Raw genomic sequence first — 18,934 nt, 5'->3', positions numbered from 1 at the left:
CGTTTGCAGTGACCCTGAGACACTCACAGCGGGTGGGGCCGCGGCGCTGCTGGATGGTGACGAGGACCGAGGCTTCCTGGGTGCCTGAGCCGCTGACCACGCGGCACACATACTCCCCGGAGTCCGCTGGCGTCATCTGGGGCAGCCGCAGCCTGGAGCCGTGCACCTGGGGGGGCGGTTCAGGGCTGCGCCTGGGGCTCCCAGTTCAGGCTCCCTTCCCTGGCCCCCACCTCCCAGCCTGATAGAGTCTGAGGGAAGCTCTTCCGGGGAGAACCAGCATTCAGGATCATTCAGCTCCCTTGACAGGGTTTTGGGACTGAGTCTAGTGGGAGGAAGTGGGGGACTAGCATTCGTGGATGTCCAATGGAGCAGGTGGATTCCCTAATAGTTCAGTTGGTAAAGAATCTGCCTGCAATGCAGGAGACCTCAGTTCGATTCCTGGGTTGGGAAGATCCCTTGGAGCAGGGAAAGGCTACCCACTCCAGTATTCTGGCCTGGAGAATTCCATCGACTGTATAGTCCATGAGGTGGCAGAGTCGGACACGACTGAGCGACTTGAACTTTCACTTTCACTATAGAGCAGGTGAGCTAGGCAATGTGAGCCCATTTGACAGATGAGGACACTGAGGCTTGGGGAAGCCAAAGGACTGGCTAGGCAAGTTGGCAGAGCAATATCCAAACTCAAAGCTCCTCACTCTGCAGTCTCGAGGGTTCTTCAGGCGCCCCTCCCCACTTAGCTCCCCGCCTCCTACCTGGTGCCCGGCAGGAAGGCTTCCCCCACGTTTGTGCCACGTGACTTGGGCGTGGGCCTGCCCAGAAACCAGGCAGTTCAGATCCAGCGTCTGTCCTTCAGCCACGTGTGAGGAGGATGACTCGATCCGGACTGGGGGAGTGACCCCCAGCGCTGGGGACAGAGGGCAGAGAGTGAATCCCTAGCTGGGAGGAGACGGGGAGGGGAGGGTGTGAGTGGAGGTAGGGACTGCTGGCCTCTGGGGTCCTGCCTTTGCTGGAGTGGGGGGAGCCCTCCCCCCAACCCCCGCACCACTCACCAGGCACAGAGTCTGCAGGCTCAATGCGGACCAGAACAGAGGACTCCAGGGGCACTGAACCGCCCACCACTCGGCACACGTACTCTCCCGAGTCGGCCGGGGACACCCGGTAGAGTCTCAGCAGGGAGCCATGGGTCTGGCCAGAGTGGAGGTGAGGTCAGAGGGGGCCCTCTCGGGACCCTCGCACCGGTCACCTGCAGCCCTGCCTCACTCTCAGCCTGAGAGTTGACTTTTAACTCCGTCCTACTCAGAGGTGAAGTGGCTGTCTCCTCCCAGGACCAGGGGGTGGCCAGGAGAAGCCATGGGGAACTGAGCAAACACTAACGCCACGCTCCATCAACTTTTGGACACATTTGAAAAAACTAAAATAGGAGGGAGCTGGTAACATGCATATTACTTTTGCTTTATCATAATTTTTGGGTGGCACCGTGTGGCCTATGGAATCCCAGCTCTCTGACCAGGGACTGAAACCAGGCCCTTGGCAGTGAAAACACAGAGTCCTAACCACTGGACAGCCAGGGAATTCCCTAGACACACTTTTAAATGCCTCTGAAATCAATATGCGTCTTATGGTGAATTACAATTACAAATGGCAGGTTTGTTTGTTTGTTTTTTGCCTCAGAAGTACATAAAATAACAGTGCATCTTGCAATCAGTGGCATCCTAAATTCTATAAACTATATCAATACTAACAGCTAATGATATTACACTAATAACAGCTCATAGCACTTTCAGTGAGCCAGATCTCTGAGCACTTTGCATGTAAATTAGTTCACTTCATCCTTAAGATAATTCTGTAAGGTTGGTACGATCATTACCATTTTACAGATGCTGAAAATACGCTACAGAGAGATTAAGTGCTTTGCCCAAGGCCACAAGCAACTAGGTGGTGGAAGCGGCAGTCACACTCACACCTGGGCTGGCCGGTGCTAGCGTCTGGGTCCTGAGCATCATGTCACACACCTGCGCAGAGGCGCCCAGGGCCTCTCCGTCTCAGAGGGGCCTCCCGCTCTCCCACCCCCGACCCCCACTCCCCGGTGGCCTCCCTCCCGCCCCCTTCTCGGCCTGTCCATCCTCCAGTCCTGTACCTGGTGCCGGGCGGGCAGGCTGCCCCCACGCTTGTGCCACGTGACCTGGGCGTGGGCCTGCCCGGGGACCACACAGTTCAGATCCAGGGTCTGCCCTTCGGCCACGTGGGAGGAGGAGGGCTCGATGCGGACGGGCTGGGTGCCACCAGGAGCTGGGGGAGGAGACAGTCACTCGGTCAGTCCAGTCTTCTGCAGCAGCCCCGGCCTTTCCCCCTTTTCCCTCCAAGCCCAGGCCGGCTGGCCCCACTCACGGTAGGCAAAGTTGGCGCCCTGGGTCTTGGTGACTGTGACTGTGATGGAGGCCTCCACGCCGTTGCTGGCCCTGCAGACATACTCGCCTGCGTCTGCTGGGGAGGCCTGGAAGACGTACAAGCGGGAGCCACGAACCTGGACAGACGCGGGCAGGCATGTGAACAGGGGGCTTCCCAGATCCCGGCGGGTGCCCCGTACCCTGTTCCTCTGAGCTCAGCTCCCTCTGTGCCCCGTGGTCTGCCACATGGCCCTGGCCAGCCCCCTCCCACCTTTCTGCCTCCAGGTACCTGGTGCCGGGCCGGGAGGGTGCCCCCACGTTTGTACCACGTGACCGGGGCGTGGGCCTGGCCCGCCACCACGCAGTTCAGGTCCAAGGTCTGCCCCTCGGCCACCGTGGGGGACGAGGACTCGATCCTGACGGGCGAGACGGGTCCCGGGGCTGTGGGGAAAGGGGGCAGGTCATAGACGCCTCCCAGAGGAGACGGCCAGAACCATCCACCCTGGAGCTGGCTCGGCCTGGTGCGTTTAGAGTTAGAGGCCTCCTGGGCTTGAGGTCCTCAGCGGAGCAGTCTTGGGGAGGGGGCTGGGGCAGGAGCCCAGGCTTGCAGAGGGGCGTGAGGAAGAGGGAGGGATGAGGATAACTGAGGCTGGGAGAGAGGAAGAGAGGCAGGGGCAGGAACGTGCGTGAGTGGCCAGACAGAACAGTGATGTGAAGACGGTGGGTTACTCAGGAACGCGGAGGCCGCCTGGGCTGGGCCCTGTGGCCAGCCCCAACGTGGGCCTCCCCCCAGCCCTATCTCCATGTCGGCAACAGGAGTCACAAGCCCTCGGGAAGGCCCTCGGGGCCCCCGCCAGCTTGTCACCGACTGTCCACTCACCGGGGATGGTGCCGGCGTCGGAGGCCTCAATGGAGACCAGGACAGAGGTCTCGAGGGGCCCAGAGCCCAGGACCACGCGGCACACGTATTCTCCCGAGTCGGCTGGGGACACTTGGTGCAGCCGCAGCAGCGAGCCGTGGGTCTGAACGCAACCAGGGAGGGTCAGGAGGGGGCTGGAGCTGCTCCGTCCAGCCCCACCAGCAGGCTGGCCCTGGGCGGGGGGCGGGGGTCGCTGCTTTACCTGGTGCCGGGCGGGGAGGCTGCCTCCACGTTTGTACCACGTGACCTGGGCGTGGGCCTGCCCGGGGACCACGCAGTTCAGATCCAGCGTCTGCCCTTCGGCCACGTGGGAGGAGGAGGGCTCTATGCGGACGGGCTGGGTACCGCCAGGAGCTGGGGCTCCACCGGGAGCTGGGGCGCAGAGGAGCTGGTCAGCGGCCGGGGCTCCTGAGCTCCCCCTCCCCGCCCTGCAGCCCTGGGGTCTGACCAGGCCCCAGCTCGGGAGGACAGATGGGAGGCCTGGGGGCTGGGACCACACTTTTCTGCCTCGGCAGGGCTAGCTAGACCCTTCTGTCCCCTCTCTGACCTTCAGCTTGCTGCTCCAGGCCCACCTGCCTGCCCACGTAGACCGTGACCCGTGACAGCTGCTCTGGCTCACAGGGAACCAGAGTCCTTTAGCAACCGGGGTGGAGCGGGCCACAGGATGCCGACAATCACTCCACAGCCCCTTTCTTCAGAGTGCATGCTGTGCAGTCGCAGTGCGCTCGAGGGTGCTGTCCCCATTTCACACATGAGGAAACCGAGGCCCCCAGAGGTAAGATAACCAGTCCAAGGCTGGTTGAGCCAGGACTGCTGGGACTTGAACCCAGGTCAAGCTGACTCCCATCTCAGAGCTCAACCCTGACTCTGCGGCTTCCTGACGAATTCCGGAAGCAGTACCCTCCCCATGGGGTCTCTGTAAGTCAGGTCAACCTGTCTCCACCCTCAGATCCCTTGTCTCTCCTTGTGGGGAAGGGGGGATCGGAGCCTGCTGGGAGCGTCTCTTCCTGTATGCATGGCCCCAAAGAGACCCTGTGGCACCATCCTCGGGAGCACAGGGGAGGTTGGAGGGCTCAGCCCTCGCCCAGCCCCTCTGGCTCCTTACCTGGGGTATAGCCGGGGCCTGGATGGCGGCTGTGGAGGACTGAGACGATGATGGAGGCCTCCTTGGGGCCTGAACCGTTCTCCACTCGGCACACGTATTCTCCAGAATCGGTTGGTGATACCTGGGGCAGACGCAGCCGGGAGCCGTGCACCTGGGCCAGGTAAGGACAGAGGTTTGCAAGGATGGGAGGGGGCTGTGGTCACCCACCATGCCCTCTGTGCCTGGCTGCACCCAGGACGGGCCCACAAGGGGGCTGCAGAGAGAGGGAAATAAGGGCAGGCCCTGCTCGTGCAGAGTGCCCCCGGGGGGGTGATGGACCACCCCCCGGGGTCTCCTGCCACGGGGCTCAGGGACCCTCGTACCTGGGCGTGGGGAGGCAGGCTGCCCCCTCGCTTGTACCACGTTATCTGGGTGTGGGCCAGCCCTGTCACCACACAGTTGAGGTCCAGGGTCTGTCCTTCGGTCACAGAAGGTGAGGAGGACTCAATTCTGACCGGTGGGGTGGTGGCACCTGAGATGGGAGCCGGAGGGGGGAGTGAGGCGACCTCGGGGGAGCCCCGGCTGGCCCTCCTACTCCTCCAGCCCCGGGAGGCCCCGCACCTGGAAGAACAACCACTTGAATCCTGGCCTGGGCGGTGCCCGCGGGGCTGGTGGCCACACAGAGGTAGAAGCCGGCGTCGGCGGTGGTGATGGCAGGGATGAGCAGCGTGGCAATGTCTGTGCGCTCTGCGCGGGCCTGCCACACAGTGAGACGGGGTCAAAGGCAGCCTGGCAAGGGCTGGCCTGGGAGGGCAGGCAGAGGGGTACAGGCCAGCTCAGAGCCAGGATCAGGGCCCCAGGTGGGCACCCAGGCAGCAAAGCAGGAGGCTGACAGCTGCCCCCCTGCCAGGACGCCCGGAGCGGGAAGTCTGAGCAGGGCACCCTCTTGGAAGTGGAGGGAACAGGAGGAGGAGAGGGGAGGGGCAGGAGGCAAGTGCTGGGACTCGGCCGAGCCGGTACCCTCACCTGTGGGGGGAGGCTGCCCCCTTCCTTCCTCCAGGTGATGGTGGCGCTGGGCACCCCCGCGGCCCTGCAGTACAGCCTGACAGTGCGGCCTTCGTGTACCTGGGTCCTTTCTGGGCTCACCTGGACCCTGGGCCCGCTGCCCCCTGCAGACAGAGCCCTGTGAGAACACCTCCCCCGGGCTGCCAGGGCACCCCCACCATCCTCCCCCTGCTCAGCCCGGTCCTCTCACCGTGCACGTGGAGCACGGCCCTGGCCACGTGCTGCCCGGCGCTGCTGAGGGCACGGCACAGGTACTGGCCTTGATCCGAGGCCTCGATGGCTGGCAGGCGCAGGATGCCACCATGCACCTGGGCTTTCTGAGGGAGCTGGCCACCAGGGCCCCCTGACAGCGGGGAGGCGGGGTCAGTACCCGCTAGGATGGGCATTGCCAGGCCCCCCCATCACCTCCTAGTGTCCCGCCCCCTGGCACCACCCCTCCCCCACATCCAGGAGAGCCAGGCTCTGACAGCTGCTCCCACCACAGCCTCACCTGTCCACTCAAGGGTGGGCATGGGGTGCCCCGTGGCACTGCAGCGAAACTCAGCTATCTGGCCCGGCTGCACCGTGAGCTGTGGCGGGTGGATGGAGACCACGGGGGCAGACGGGGTGGCCGAGGCTGATGAGCAAGGAGACGGAGTGTGCGGTCAGGGAGGGGAGGGACCCGCACGAACGGCTTCCTTGCTGCTCCCCTTGCTTCCACTCTAGCCCTTCATGGCCATTTGTCCACACAGCAGGCAGAGGGAGTCTCTAAATTGTCAATGGGAGGGATTTCCCTGGCGGTCCACTGGTTAGGAGTCTTCCCTTTCACTGCTGAGGGTGTGGGTTCAATCTCCGGTCAGGGAACTAAGATCCCACAAGCTGCACACGCAGCCAGAAAAGAAAAAAATGTCAGTGGGATCGTGTTACTTGCCCTCATGGCCTGTTCGTGGCTTTCAGAACAAAAACACCCGAACTCCCTGCTGTGCCCCACTGTGCGCTCTCACCTCTGCCCACATCTTCAAACTCGCCCGCCCTCCCATGCTGACCAGCAGGCTCCTGCCTCAGGGCCCTTGCACACGCTGCTTCCTCTGCCAGCTCTTACATGGCTGAACACCTTCTCTTCCCTTTAAGTCTCAGCTGAAATGTCACTTCCTCCGGGGGGCCCTCCCTGACCACCCCATGTAGAAGAGCTCACCTCATGCCCACCTCAAATCTCACTTTCTTTTCACTCTATTCCCGTCCCAGCCCCAGGGTGATTTCGTTGTTTGTCCATTGTTTCTAGACTCAGTGTCTCCCCACAGAACACAGAGGGCGGGAGGGCAGAGATATGGCTTGTCTAACCTCCCACCCCCATTTCTTTAGAGTCTAGGACCTGCCGAATTCCAGTTCAGAAGCTGTCAGCTGAATAGAGAGATGCTCCCCGGTCCTGGAGAGTGTGGAGGAAGGGGCAGGGCCGCGTGGGTCAGGCATGGACGTGAACAGTGTACCTTGCACGTGCAGCGTGGCTGTGCCCTGGTCCATGGCAAACATGTTGGAGCCGGTGCACACGTAGGTGCCCGCGTCGCTGGGCTGCACGTTGCGAATGGTCAGGATACCGTTGAAATCCATGGCTCGGGTTGGCAGTTTCCCATTATGCAGGCGGGTCCACACCAGGGTATAAGCTGGAGACTGCAGGCAGGGGAGGCCAGGGAGATGGGTGTGGGGCTCAGAGACCCCAGGAGACAGACCCATGCCAATGCCCACTCCCTGCCCCGCCCACCTTGCTCTTGGCTGTGCAGATGAAGGTGACGTCGGCTCCCGGGCGCACGCTCTGGCTGCGTCGCTCCTCCACTGTGACTGTGATGGGCTTGCTGGGAGCCTCTGTGGGGGCAGGAGTTTCCCTGGGGGGCTGGGTGCTGGCCAGGCCCCTGTCCTGGGTCCACTTTCCCTCTCTCTCTCTCTCTCTCCATCACCCTAGTCTGGCTTAGCTTCCATTCCATTCCCTGACACCTCCCTCCCTCCTCCTGGCTCAAACCCATCATCTCCTTTCTCCCCCACAGGCACCCATCAGGCTATGGTCAGGGAACATTACACCATGATCCCCTTGGCTCCATTCACCATCACAGACCACAAACGAGCTCTTAACAATTCACACTTCACCCTAGCGGGGCTCCTCTGTCTGGCATGAGTTTCTATCCTCCTAAACAACCATTTCACACCTCCTCCCAACTTCTCCACCCTTCAGAGTCCTTCCACTTCTGTGGCTTCAACTCAACTTCTGGAGAGAACTGAAATGACTAGTCAGGAATTTTCCACGATCCCCAATCTCCCCACCTCCCTCCTCCCTGATCCCTGAAGGGCGAGACTTCTCCCCACCTCCAGCCCACCCTCCACTCCCCTTCCTGAGTGCTGGAGCCCTCCCCAAGACCCCCTCCCCCAGCTGTGCCCTCTCTGGCTCCCTCCCCGTGGGATTATCCCACTCCACAGACAAATGTGTTCTATAATTTCCCATATCTGAAAATGACCCCCTGACCCCACACGCCGCCCCCCCCCAGCTCCTGCCCTATTTCTTCCCCTCTGTTCAAAGGCAAGACTCTTAAAGCAGTCGTCTTAAAGCAGTCGTCTACACTGGTTGCCTCCCCATCCATTCTTCGCCCCACTCCAACCCAGTTTCTCCCCCTTCTCTCCACTGCAAACTGCTCCTGTCAAAGCATCATCTCCGAGGGTTATTTCTCTGTCTATAGTTGACCTCCCAGGAGCTTCTGGCAAGGGGGCCACTCTCTCTCGAGGAAGCCGTTTCCCCCTTGACTTCCAGCCACCCCCTCCCTCAGCCTCCTCTTGTCTGCGGGCTGTGCCCACCTGCTCTCTCCTCTATCTGACAAGCTCAAGTTGGGGCTCCCCAGGGCTCTGTCCTGGGTGACTTCATCCTGCCCCACCCCTGTACCCACAGTTCCCAAATTCATTTCTCTGGCCAGGGGCTCTTTCCTGAGCTCCAGATTCACAGCTCCAAAACGCCCACCTCATGTACACACTTCATTGTTTTCCCAAACATCTCAAATTTTAACAGGGCTAAAACCAAACTTGTGGTTCCCTTAGACCTGCTGGTGGCAGGGCCTGCTGGGGTCCCGTGCACATGCCCTGGCTCAGTCACTTCTGTGCCCGCCTGCCTGAATTCTGCAGCAGCTGTGTTTCTTTGCAGGAGGGTTTTCTCAGGTCACTGCACCTGCCCACGGGGTGGGACAGAATGCAGCGGCCTCAGTGCTCCTGAACAGGCCCCAGTCAGTGACTGGTGGGAGCTGGTGCATGCACACCCCAGCTCCCTTGACCCTGGGGCAGTGGGTGGGTGCTGGGGCAGGGTGGGGGGACTCCAAGGAGCTTGCTTTACTCTGGAGTTCCCCGGTGCTGCCCCAGCTGTGTTCAGCAACACCTGCTCTAAGTGGTAATGTGCTCGGTGATGACACGCGCTTTACTGGGTGCCTTCTCATTTCATTTCCCAAATAAACAACATGCACACAAATCTTTGTCTCAGTCTCTGCTCTTGGGGCAGCCTGAATGAAGAAACTCTGCTGTTGGAGCCTCTCTCATCTCAGTAAATGGTGCCCTGTGTGCCCAGCTGCTGGAATCCAGACCCCTGGGCATCTTCCTAGACTTTTCTCTCTCTCTCAGTATCAAGTCCTGCCAGTTCTGCCTATATCCGTTCTACCTTCTTGACGCCATCATCTCTTCCCATCTTTCTGGCCAGTGTCCTCATCCAGGAAACCACTGTCCCCCTCTGGTAGATGAATGCAACAGCAGCCTGGGTCTGCAGTGTGCAGCCCGGCCCAGGACAGGCAATGCTAGGGAGAGGGGACGAGGGACTCACCAGTGACCAGCAGCTCTGCCCGGCTGGTGTTGGCATGATGGAGATTACGGCAGGTGCAAACGTAGACTCCAGCATCCGAGGGCTGGACGCTGGGGAAGTGCAGCTCCGAGCCTGGTGGCAAGGAGGGGTGTGGGGGCTCATCAGTGAAGATGCAACCCTTTACTGACCCAGTCCTGCGTGTGGGTCCCTACAGGATCTCAGTAGGGTAGGGGCAGGCCTGTGTCTCCTGTTCCACTGGGGTGGCCGAGGGGCCCGGGGCCACGCGTACCTTGATGTCGCTGCTGGGTGCTGCTGGGCAAGGGCCGCCCATCTTCACGAGACCAGTAGAAGTAGTGGGGTGGGCTCCCACTGACCTGGCACCGCAGGGAGTGGGGACCACCTTGGGGTACTACACTCCGAGTTGGATGGACCTGCACCACCAGCGGGGCTTGGTCTGCTGAGAGAGGGACAGGGGAGGCCACTCAGGCAGGAGGCCCCCGGCAGGTACCACTGTCTCAAATCTCTCTGCCCTCCCAAAGACTGGCACACCCCACCCCCACCCTGCTCCCCAGACCTAGTATCTCTCAGACTCCCCGGGTCCCCTGCCTTGCCCATCACCTTTGACCCAAGACCACGGTCCCACTTACCCTGCGGCAGGCACCGGCCCCCTGGCACATTGGGATTACCCACATATCCTGGGGCACACCTGTAAGGAGGGACAAGGACCAGCTGGATCAGGCCCCAGGGGACCCAGTGCCTCTTGGCGGACTTGGGGAGCCAGCTTGGCTCTCTGCCCACTACGGGGTGAGGAGACTCAGAGCTCAGGAAGGATTTTCAGAGACCAAAAAGGCCCCAGCACAGAGCCTCTGTGAGCTGAGAAAGCAGAGTAGGGGAGGGGGAAAGGTCAGCAGGTTGGATTCAGGGAAATATTCATTCAACAAACGTTTATGCAACAATTACTAAGCAAGGTTATGGACGCACAACAGCAAACATAATAAAATCCTTGCTCTTAAGGAACCACGTAAATGAGAGTGAGGGACATGTATAGGGGCTAGGGGAGCACGATCGTGGAGGGGAACTCGTCCAGCCCTGAGAATCAGGAGGATTCCCAGAGGATGGGACTCCTGAACTGCTCTATGCCCTTGGAGCAGACTGTACTCAGCAGAGAACTTATCCCCGCTTGTAACTATATATTTGTAGGATTACCCACTGTCTTGTCTCCCATTACAGGCAGTAGACTCTATAAGGGTTGGGACTGAATCTGTTTTGCTCATCACTTTATTTCCAGCACATTGCCACACTGCATGGAGTACAGTAGAGTCTCAATAAAAATGCGCTGAACAAGGGAATAAAGCTGAGCCTTGAAGGCCAAACAGGAGTTAGCTGGTGGGTGGGGGTGGGGGTGGGGGGATGGGGGTGGTTTGTGGATGAAGAATGATCCAGGAAAAGCGAAAACAGCACATCTAAAGAACTGAACGTGAAGAAGTCAAGAAGGGAAGCCCAGCTAGAGTATAGAGTAGGTGTCAGAAGTGGGATTAGCCTGGTGAGTGATAAAGCTACTACCTAAGGAGCTTGGGCTGGTCCCAAGGGCACTGGGGAATCTTGGCACAGTTTTGGGCAGGGAAGGGACATGATCCTGGTAGGGACCTTCCTGAGCAACATCATTCAGGACTCTCAGCTAGGAGTCTACCCCACGCCCCCCTCCCTGCATCCCTCCTATAGCAAACTTACTGCTCACAGTACTGGCCGGTGTAGCCAGGTTCACAGGCTGTGCAGCGGTACCCTCCAGCTCCCAGGCTTTCACAGGTGCGGGAGAACCTGGGGTAGGAGGCAAAGCTCAGGCTCTGGAACACCCACCCCCCTACCCTGTTCCCTTCACTTTTGCCCCAAGAGCCAGTGCAATGCCCTCCACTCCCTTGGGCCTTGAGCAGGGTGCCCACATGTTCTCTGGGTTGGTCAGCGGGCAGGCGCAGGGCTGGCAGTCTTCAGGTGTCCCGGCCGTGGCATCTCCATAGTAGCCAGGGGCACACTGCTCACAGAACTCCCCAGCGGCGTTGTGTTGGCATTGCTGCAAGGTGCGAGGATGTCAGCCACTTGCTATTTGGCAAAATTTACCCCAAATCATACAATTTGGTAACCCCTTGATCTGGAAATTCCACATTTGTGAGCTTATCTTAAAAGAAATAATCAGGGAGGGTCACAATGAATTCACTACAGGATGTTCAATTCATCTCAGCGGTGTTTTTAAAAGCACCATGCTGGAAACACACCAAGAAAAAAAGAACTGAGAAAATTAAAAAAGGAAATTCCATCCAAAAAGCTATCAAAAAGGATATTGATTGCATTTCTTACATTTTTCTATCTAAATACCTGTAATATCACAGAAAAGTACCCACATGAGTATACGGGGGCAGGGTTTTGGAAATAAGCCTTAATTGTAAAAAATGTGTGTGTGTGTTTTATGTTTTCCTCCAAAGAGATCTATTTTTTTAAAATAATTAATGTAGCATAATCCTCATTCGATATTTAGTTTGTGGTTCTGTCAACCACCTGGTCCTTGACCATGTATCCTGGAGGGCTATACATATACCACTCTGAAAAGTTCAGGTATAAAAAATATTGAAATATTGAAAGATGTCAAGAAGTGAAAAAAAAGTTGATCATGAAACACAGTGATCCTGGGCTTATTTGCAAAATGAAAGGTATATTAATCTGTGAAAATATTTGTCCAGAAAAAAGAACTCCACAGTCTAATGTTGGCAGTGATTACCTCCAGATGGTAGGATTTCAGGGAATTTTAACTTTGTTTTTAAGTTATCTCTACAGTCTGATTCTTCTACAGAAAACATGTGTCACACTGCTGATAGGAAATAACAGGAACCAACGTTCTCTTGTTTTCTTGATTTTTGGGGCTGTACCACGTGGCTTGTAGGACCTCAGTTCCCTGGCCAGTGTCTGAGCCCATGCCCACTGCGTGGAAGTGCGGAGTCCTAACCACTGGACCACCAGGCAATTCCTCTAAAGCGTTCTTTATAAAGAAGGATGCTAATCCACAGCTCTGGTCACCCCACCATGTCTGCAACCCCTCCATGCCTTAGACCTGCTGGTCCAGGCACTTTGCCCCACAGGATGCGCCCTGTGGCTTTGCCCCCGGACCTCCGTCTAAACACACCAAAGCCTTCCCTACCCCACAGCCAGCCCTGATACCCCGCCCAGTCCCAGCCAAGCAGCCCCCTGCCCTGGCCCTGTGTGCATCTTACCGAGCAGGCCCCTGTCTCCGGGTGGCACAGGTCTGAATGCCCATTGCATTCGCACAGCTCACAGTGACCGAGGTAGAGTCCACTCCCGGTGCGCGTGTAGCCTGGGGCACAGTCCTAGGGGGCAGAGGGGAGCCTTGGTCTCCATCTCCAAGGGGGTCCCACCTGCAGCCAGAAGACCCAGAGCACCTCTCCCCCGCCATCTAGACTCCCACTGGCTCTTGGAGGGGAGATTCCAGGCCCAGCTCCCCACCCCAGCATCCCCTCTCAGGAGCCCTCCTCTCCTTTTCCCAGCACTCCAGAGCTGGGACAGTGTCTACCCCCATCCTGTCTGGCATCTCCAGTCATGGATATACTGAAATAATAGTTCATCCTTAATGGAGAAGACTCTTGAGAGGCCCTTGGACAGCCAAGAGATCAAACCAGTCAATCCTAAAGGAAATCAACCCTGACTGTTCATTGGAAGGACTGAAGATGAAGCTCCTATACTTTGGCCACCTGATGTGAAGAACTGACTCATTGGAAAAGACCCTGATGCTGGGAAAGACTGAAGGCGGGAGGAGAAGGGGACGACAGAGAATGCGATGGTTGGATTCCATCATCGACTCAATGCACATGAGTTTGAGCAAGCTCTGGGAGATGGTGACGGACAGGGAAGCCTGGCGTGCTGCAGTCCATGGGATCACAAAGAGTTGGACACGACTTAGTGAGTGAACAACAATGCAGAATCCTTTTCCAGCCCCAGGGCTTCGTTCCTAAAAATTCTTCTAGCAGGGTCTTTATTGAAAAACAACCCCTACATGGAAAAAGGAGGGCTCAGGAGACCTGGAGTTGGGGTGGCTCCTCAAAGACCTTTATGACTATGTTTACATTTGCTCCATAAAGTGAAGGAGGCAGCACCCATGTAACCAAGGAGGTTTTTACACATCCTAAGTGAGTAATCAGGGGTTCTGAGAACAACGAATTTCTATTCGCTGCCGCTTCTTTGAAATCTCTCCAGACCCTCCCTCCCCGACCATTTCTAAGGGATGTTTATAACTCTGTTTTGTTTCACTGCGGAAAATGTACACCAAGGATTCTGCCTTCTCGGGGAGTTCTCCTTCAAAATGTGCTGCTTCACACAGACACAAAAGTCTTGTTTCACAGCTTCAAGGGACATGAAATTCATCTCCTTGGATGTGAAAGTTCTTGTGGTCACGGCAAACGTGCACAGACAAAGAGCTGTAGAGGCACGGGCTTCTCACCAGGACTTCCTGAGTTGGGTTGGGGGAGCTAGCCGCTTCCACGCTTGACCTCCCTGGTGCGCACCTGGCATTGCAGCCCTCCCCCTGCCCTCCCGACGATACCCCTTCCCCCCTTCTACACCCCCTCACCCAGTGTTAAGCGGTTGCCCGCTCTGCGCCGGGGGATTCAGGGGTGAGCAGTCAGCGCAGGCCCTGCCCTCGTGTTCAGTCTCCAGCCAAACCCTGTAGATGTTCTTGGAGCCCCTCCAGCCGCCTGTCCTCTCTTCCACTCCCCAGTGCCCTTCCCTCCCAGTCGAGCTCCCCGTCTCCCCCCCGGCCCCAGCCATCTCAGTCACTGCGGGCAGAAGAATTTTCCTGGGGCCCAGTTCCAACCCCAGCATTCCCTCCGCAGCTTGGCAGTGGTCCCTGCTGGGGGAGCCTTACTCCAGGCCTGAAGAAGTGACCTCCCCCCACCCAGCTTTCCAGGGGTGACCCTTCTGCATCGCAGGCTCTGTCCCCGCACAGTCCTCCTTCTGAGACTTCTGTGTATTCTGTCCTCTTGCCTAGAAGCCTACTCCCATCCACGTTGTTCACCACTCGGAGGCATCTCCAGGCTCTGCTTTGGGCTAACTGGCGTCTCCGTTTGTCTCCCTGTCTCTGGCGAGCACCCTGAGAGTGTGAGCTGGGTCTTAACTCTGCAGGGTGTAGCTGTGTGCCCTTGGGTAAGTTGCACACCTTTCAGAGCCTCATTTTTTAAAAATAATCTGTTAAAAGGGGATAATTACACCTCTCTCAGCGCTGTTGGGAAGAACATATGTCATGTTACCAAGCATATTAAGGTTATGATGGTGATCATGTGAGTGTGTGCTAAGTCACTTCAGTCGTGTTCAACTCTTTGAGACCCTATGGACCATAGCCCACCAGGCTCCTTTGTCTGTGGGGTTTTCCAGGCAAGAATACTGGAGTGGATTGCATGTCGTCCTCCAGGGGATCTTCCTGACCCAGGGATCGAACCTGGATCTCTCACGTCTCTCCTGCGTTGGCAGGCGGGTTCTTTACCACTAACGCCACCTGGAAAGCCCCATGTGATCACAGGCCATGGAAATCCCAGCTGACCTCTTGCGGACCCAGCTGTGCTGGTGCAGAGGCATCTGGGTGGGCCACGCTCACCTGGCAGGACGAGCCAATATAGCCCGGGGGGCAGCGGCATTCCTCCACCTCAAGGGCCCGAGGTCCCTCGGAGGGGCCGGGCTGGGCGACATCAAGGCTGACCCCACTGATGCTAGCCGTCAGTGGCATGGAGGAGAACGTGGCCCGGACCAAGAGCTCGTCCAGGTCAGCCAGCGCCATCAGGAGGTGCTCGCGGGTGGCTGGCTGCCCGTCGGGCCGGTGCCAGAATTCCTGGGAGGGGGGATGACAGCAGATGAAAGTGAGGGGTTGTCCCTGCAGCACCCCCACCCCCACCCCCTGCCTCCCAGGCACTGGCTGAGGACAGTGAGCTCAGGACGGGGGCGGAGTAAGAGGCAGGGGAAGCTGGTATCAAAGCCGGGCTCCAAAGCAGGGTGCAGGGTGGGGAGGGTCAGACATGGTGTGGCCAAGTGCCTCTCACCTCTCGGAAAACGATCTCGTGGCTCTTCCTCTCCGGGCCCTGCAGCGCCGGCTGGGAGGCCACCAGCATGATGTTGTTGCCCTGGGGAGACACCAGCAGGATTGGAGGGGAACCGAGGGGTTCTTGGGGACAGTAGGACCTCCCCCAGTCCCAGCCTCCCATCTCTCCAATCTCCCAAGCTCCTGTGCCCTAAGGAGTCAGGTACAGGCCCTGCAGGCAGCCCTCTGCCTCTGTAGTGTCCAGACATGGTGGGGTGGGGACATGGGCCTAACCACTGGGTGGGTGCCGGGCCAGCGGAGCGCTGAACTGAAAGGATAGAAACATCAAGGATGCCCCCCGGCCTCCACTGTCTCCCTTCTTCCCACCTGGTGTGGAAGCCCCATGCTCACCGTGATCTGGACGTCGGGGTCAGACAGTGGGGTGCCCTGGGCCCCTGCCGTGTAGGACAGGGTGTATCGCAGCTTCCCGCCATAGGCTGCCACCTGGAAGAGGAAAGCCCTGCAGTCGCGCCCTGACTCTGCCCTCCTCTGGGATCTGTGCGACCAGACAGGTGAGGGGGCGGAGCCTCTGAAGGCCTTTCTGCACCTGCTGTCCCCCCAGCCAACCGGAGGCCCATGGTCACCGAGGTGACTGGACACCCATCAGTTCCCTCACAGTCTCAGATCTGGGGGCAGTGTACCCCTGAGAAGCCTCTATTCTGTTTTGTAGGGTTCCCCCTTTCCCACGGTCTCTTGATCCCAGCAAACAAGCTCTAAGTCCCTTCCAATAACAGAATTTCTCATAAAGCAGACAGGGATAATGACCGTGAGCACCACGGGGAGGTTGCAGAAGGCTCAAAAGTTCTCAGCCACGACAGCCCCTTAGAACTCCCGCTGTCTGGGTAGGCGGTTTCTGTTTGCTCAGAATCTATGTCCCCTGTTTTTGCAAACTGCAGTCCTGGTTTCCTCCAGAGGAAACTATGTCCTACAGGCAGGCTGTGTGGTTTGAGGGGCCCGCCCCCTCCTCCTCTACAGGGTCGGCCTGAGCCAGGCCTGACCAGTCTGCATATTCCACCACTTCTCTTCTCTGCTCCATCACCGATAAACACGTGAACCTGGCATGTCCGTTCTACTGGAACAGAAAAACTCCCTTGACTAGTCAGATTGGAAGCTAGAGGAGGGTGCCAAGTGAGATAAAGTCCTAATGAATCCCTGGATCCAGCCATGCCTGATACCAGATACCCGTGGGTTCTGTAGTTGCATGAGCTGATAGATTGTTGCAGACAAGCCTGCTAGACTTGGCCTTCCCATTGCTCACAACTGGACGAGTCCTTCTGTTTGCTGCTGGGGGCTTCCCACGTGAGCAGCCAAGACCCCAGCTCTGCCCCACAAGACTTCCCTTTCTCTCTCTGCCTCCAGGGCAGATAGATCAGTGCCACACTGCCTCAGGCCTAGGCCATTTGTTCATTTGTGTTCATTCAGTTGGTGAGCATTTAATAAACACCTACTGATGACGTGCCAGGCCCTGGGCTACACAGGCCCTGAGGATGCTCTCCACAAGTTCAGGGTGAGGAAAGGAATTTATGGGCAGAACCAGAAAACCATGAAACAGCTGGTTTCCCGTTTTCTTCGGATGCCAGCAAGTTCACTGCCATGTCTAAGATCAAGCTACAGGTTGTACAGGAGGGTAGCTAAGGGAGTAGACTCTAGTCTAATACGGGGGTTCAAGTCCAGCTGTACTGGTTGGACAGCCTTGGACACATCACTTAATTTCTCTGAGCCCAACTTGCCTCCTATGGAAATGGGAATAACAATAATATTAATACCTATGTTAAAAGGTAGAATGAGGATTAAGTAATAAAGGCCACATAAAACCCTGCACTCAGCACAGAGCCTGCTGAGCCCACAGCCTCAATGCTTGCTGACTCCTCTCTGAACTAGCTCCACTCTGGTTCCAGCAGATTTTTCCTATCTTCATTTCCCCCTGGACCAAACTGTTTTGTCCTCTTCTCTGAATGTTATTTTATTGTCTATTTTCTCTATTCTTAAAAGGCACTCTAAATCATTTTTGGAACAATACAAATACAAATGCTATGCTAGAACTTCCCTGGTGGTCCAGTGGTTAAGTATCTGCCTGCCAATGCAGGGGAAGCGGGTTTGATCCCTGGTCTGGAAAGATTCCACATGCCATGGGGCAACTGAGCCAGTGTACCATAACTACTGAGTCCATGCTCTGCAACAGGAGACGCCCATATACAATACGGAGACCCTTGGACAGCAAGGAGATCAAACCGGTCAGTCCTAAAGGAAATCAGTCCTGAATATTCATTGGAAGGACTGATGGTGAAGCTGAAACTCCAATACTTTGGCCACCTGATGAGAAGAACTGACTCATTGGAAAAGACCCTGATGCTGGGAAAGATTGAAGGCAGGAGGAGAAGGGGATGACAGAGGATGAGATGGTTGGATGGCATCATTGACTCAATGGACATGAGTTTGAGCAAGCTCTGGGAGGTGGTGAAGGACAGGGAGGCCTGGCGTGCTGCAGTCCGTGGGTCACAAAGGATTGGACACAACTGAGCGACTGAACAGCAACAACAGTGCAGCGCGTGGTAAGCACTTAATGCTCCCTGAATGAGTAAGCATAGCCCCAAGAGCTAGGTCAGTGATCTGAATTCAGGGTAAAGGCAGACCGAAGAAGATGTGTCTTACCTCTCAGTTCAGAGAGGGGCCTGTGGCTCGCCGAAGGGTAAGGGCTGAGCTGGGTTCAACGTCAGCGCTACTTGGACCTGAGCGTGGATCTCCGCTCTGGGATTTGGTCTACCCAACTGTGTCATAAAAGGTCTGACAAGGGGCCCTCTGATATTTTAGGATCTGATGACACCCCTATCCACCCCTCCGCAAATCCTTGTTACCTTGTTCCCCAGGAAGGTTCTGGGCAGCTGCCAATAATAGAGGCTTTCAGGAAGCAGAGGGAAGCCTTTGTAGGAGAGAGAGAACTAGGACAGAAGGACAGGTGGTGAGAGTGGACGGAGCCGGCCGGGGTGGGGGGGGCAGTGAGCACAGACCCTGGAGGGAGACCCTGGAGGGAGACCCAGGAGGGTAAAGAGATGGAGACCCCACCCCCGCCCTGGCCCTGCTCTCTGGACAACTTGCTCCCCTCTGTCTGGGTCTGGACACCCTGTGGCTCTAGCTGGCCACGGCTTGGGTCAATGTCTGCTCGTGTCTGGCGCTGGGTTCCCCTGTGGGCCCCGGGATGACTGACGGGGCACCCCAGAGAACATTTTGAAATTTAGTGGCTGTTCTGGTGTGGATTTAAAAATGCAAAACTAGCATAAATGAGCTGGTACAGGATTGGTGTAACGAAAAAAAAAATTGGAACAAATATCTGTCCAAGTAGGGTGCAGAAACAGGCAGAATCTGTGACGCTGGTTCAGCGACAACTGAAGTCTAGTAAAACATGGTGCTTGGGGGAGGGGTCCATTGGTGGGTGACTTGGCACGTACCTGAGTGCCCGCTGCAGAAGACAGAGAAGCAGAGGAGGAGGAGGAGAGGGAGGAGGAGGGGGAGGAGGGCGGAGCTGCTTGCAGAGCAGCTGGAGGCTGGGGATGGG

General features: G+C 57.4%; 1 protein-coding gene across 6 annotated transcripts in view; it reads right to left on the bottom strand.

Moving 5' to 3' along the window:
- The window catches only part of HSPG2 (heparan sulfate proteoglycan 2), a 107,984-nt gene that overhangs the window by 24,342 nt on the left and 64,708 nt on the right, over positions 1-18,934 (bottom strand). For 3 of the 6 annotated variants that reach the window (XM_081574591.1, XM_081574587.1, XM_081574590.1), the window contains 25 exons: positions 15,733-15,825; positions 15,344-15,424; positions 14,905-15,135; positions 12,515-12,628; positions 11,195-11,322; positions 10,986-11,072; positions 9,902-9,960; positions 9,544-9,711; positions 9,276-9,386; positions 7,194-7,294; positions 6,922-7,102; positions 5,946-6,071; positions 5,646-5,798; positions 5,417-5,559; positions 5,012-5,147; positions 4,774-4,922; positions 4,412-4,562; positions 3,509-3,678; positions 3,268-3,409; positions 2,677-2,828; positions 2,389-2,524; positions 2,138-2,289; positions 1,050-1,185; positions 753-904; positions 28-166 (listed from right to left, as the gene is read on the bottom strand). In XM_081574591.1, the coding sequence (XP_081430717.1) occupies positions 28-166; positions 753-904; positions 1,050-1,185; positions 2,138-2,289; positions 2,389-2,524; positions 2,677-2,828; positions 3,268-3,409; positions 3,509-3,678; positions 4,412-4,562; positions 4,774-4,922; positions 5,012-5,147; positions 5,417-5,559; positions 5,646-5,798; positions 5,946-6,071; positions 6,922-7,102; positions 7,194-7,294; positions 9,276-9,386; positions 9,544-9,711; positions 9,902-9,960; positions 10,986-11,072; positions 11,195-11,322; positions 12,515-12,628; positions 14,905-15,135; positions 15,344-15,424; positions 15,733-15,825 (3,391 nt within the window). Of the gene's footprint in view, positions 1-27; positions 167-752; positions 905-1,049; positions 1,186-2,137; positions 2,290-2,388; positions 2,525-2,676; positions 2,829-3,252; positions 3,410-3,508; positions 3,679-4,411; positions 4,563-4,773; positions 4,923-5,011; positions 5,148-5,416; positions 5,560-5,645; positions 5,799-5,945; positions 6,072-6,921; positions 7,103-7,193; positions 7,295-9,275; positions 9,387-9,543; positions 9,712-9,901; positions 9,961-10,985; positions 11,073-11,194; positions 11,323-12,514; positions 12,629-14,904; positions 15,136-15,343; positions 15,425-15,732; positions 15,826-18,934 lie in introns of all 6 variants that reach the window. The other 3 variants (XM_081574592.1, XM_081574588.1, XM_081574593.1) reach the window with 3 other exon arrangements.

This window comes from Giraffa tippelskirchi, chromosome 3 (assembly GCF_054371585.1).
Source record: "Giraffa tippelskirchi isolate mGirTip1 chromosome 3, T2T-mGirTip1v1.2.pri, whole genome shotgun sequence".
Classification (NCBI taxonomy): Eukaryota; Metazoa; Chordata; class Mammalia; order Artiodactyla; family Giraffidae; genus Giraffa; species Giraffa tippelskirchi.
This window is presented reverse-complemented; position numbering and strand designations above follow the sequence as displayed.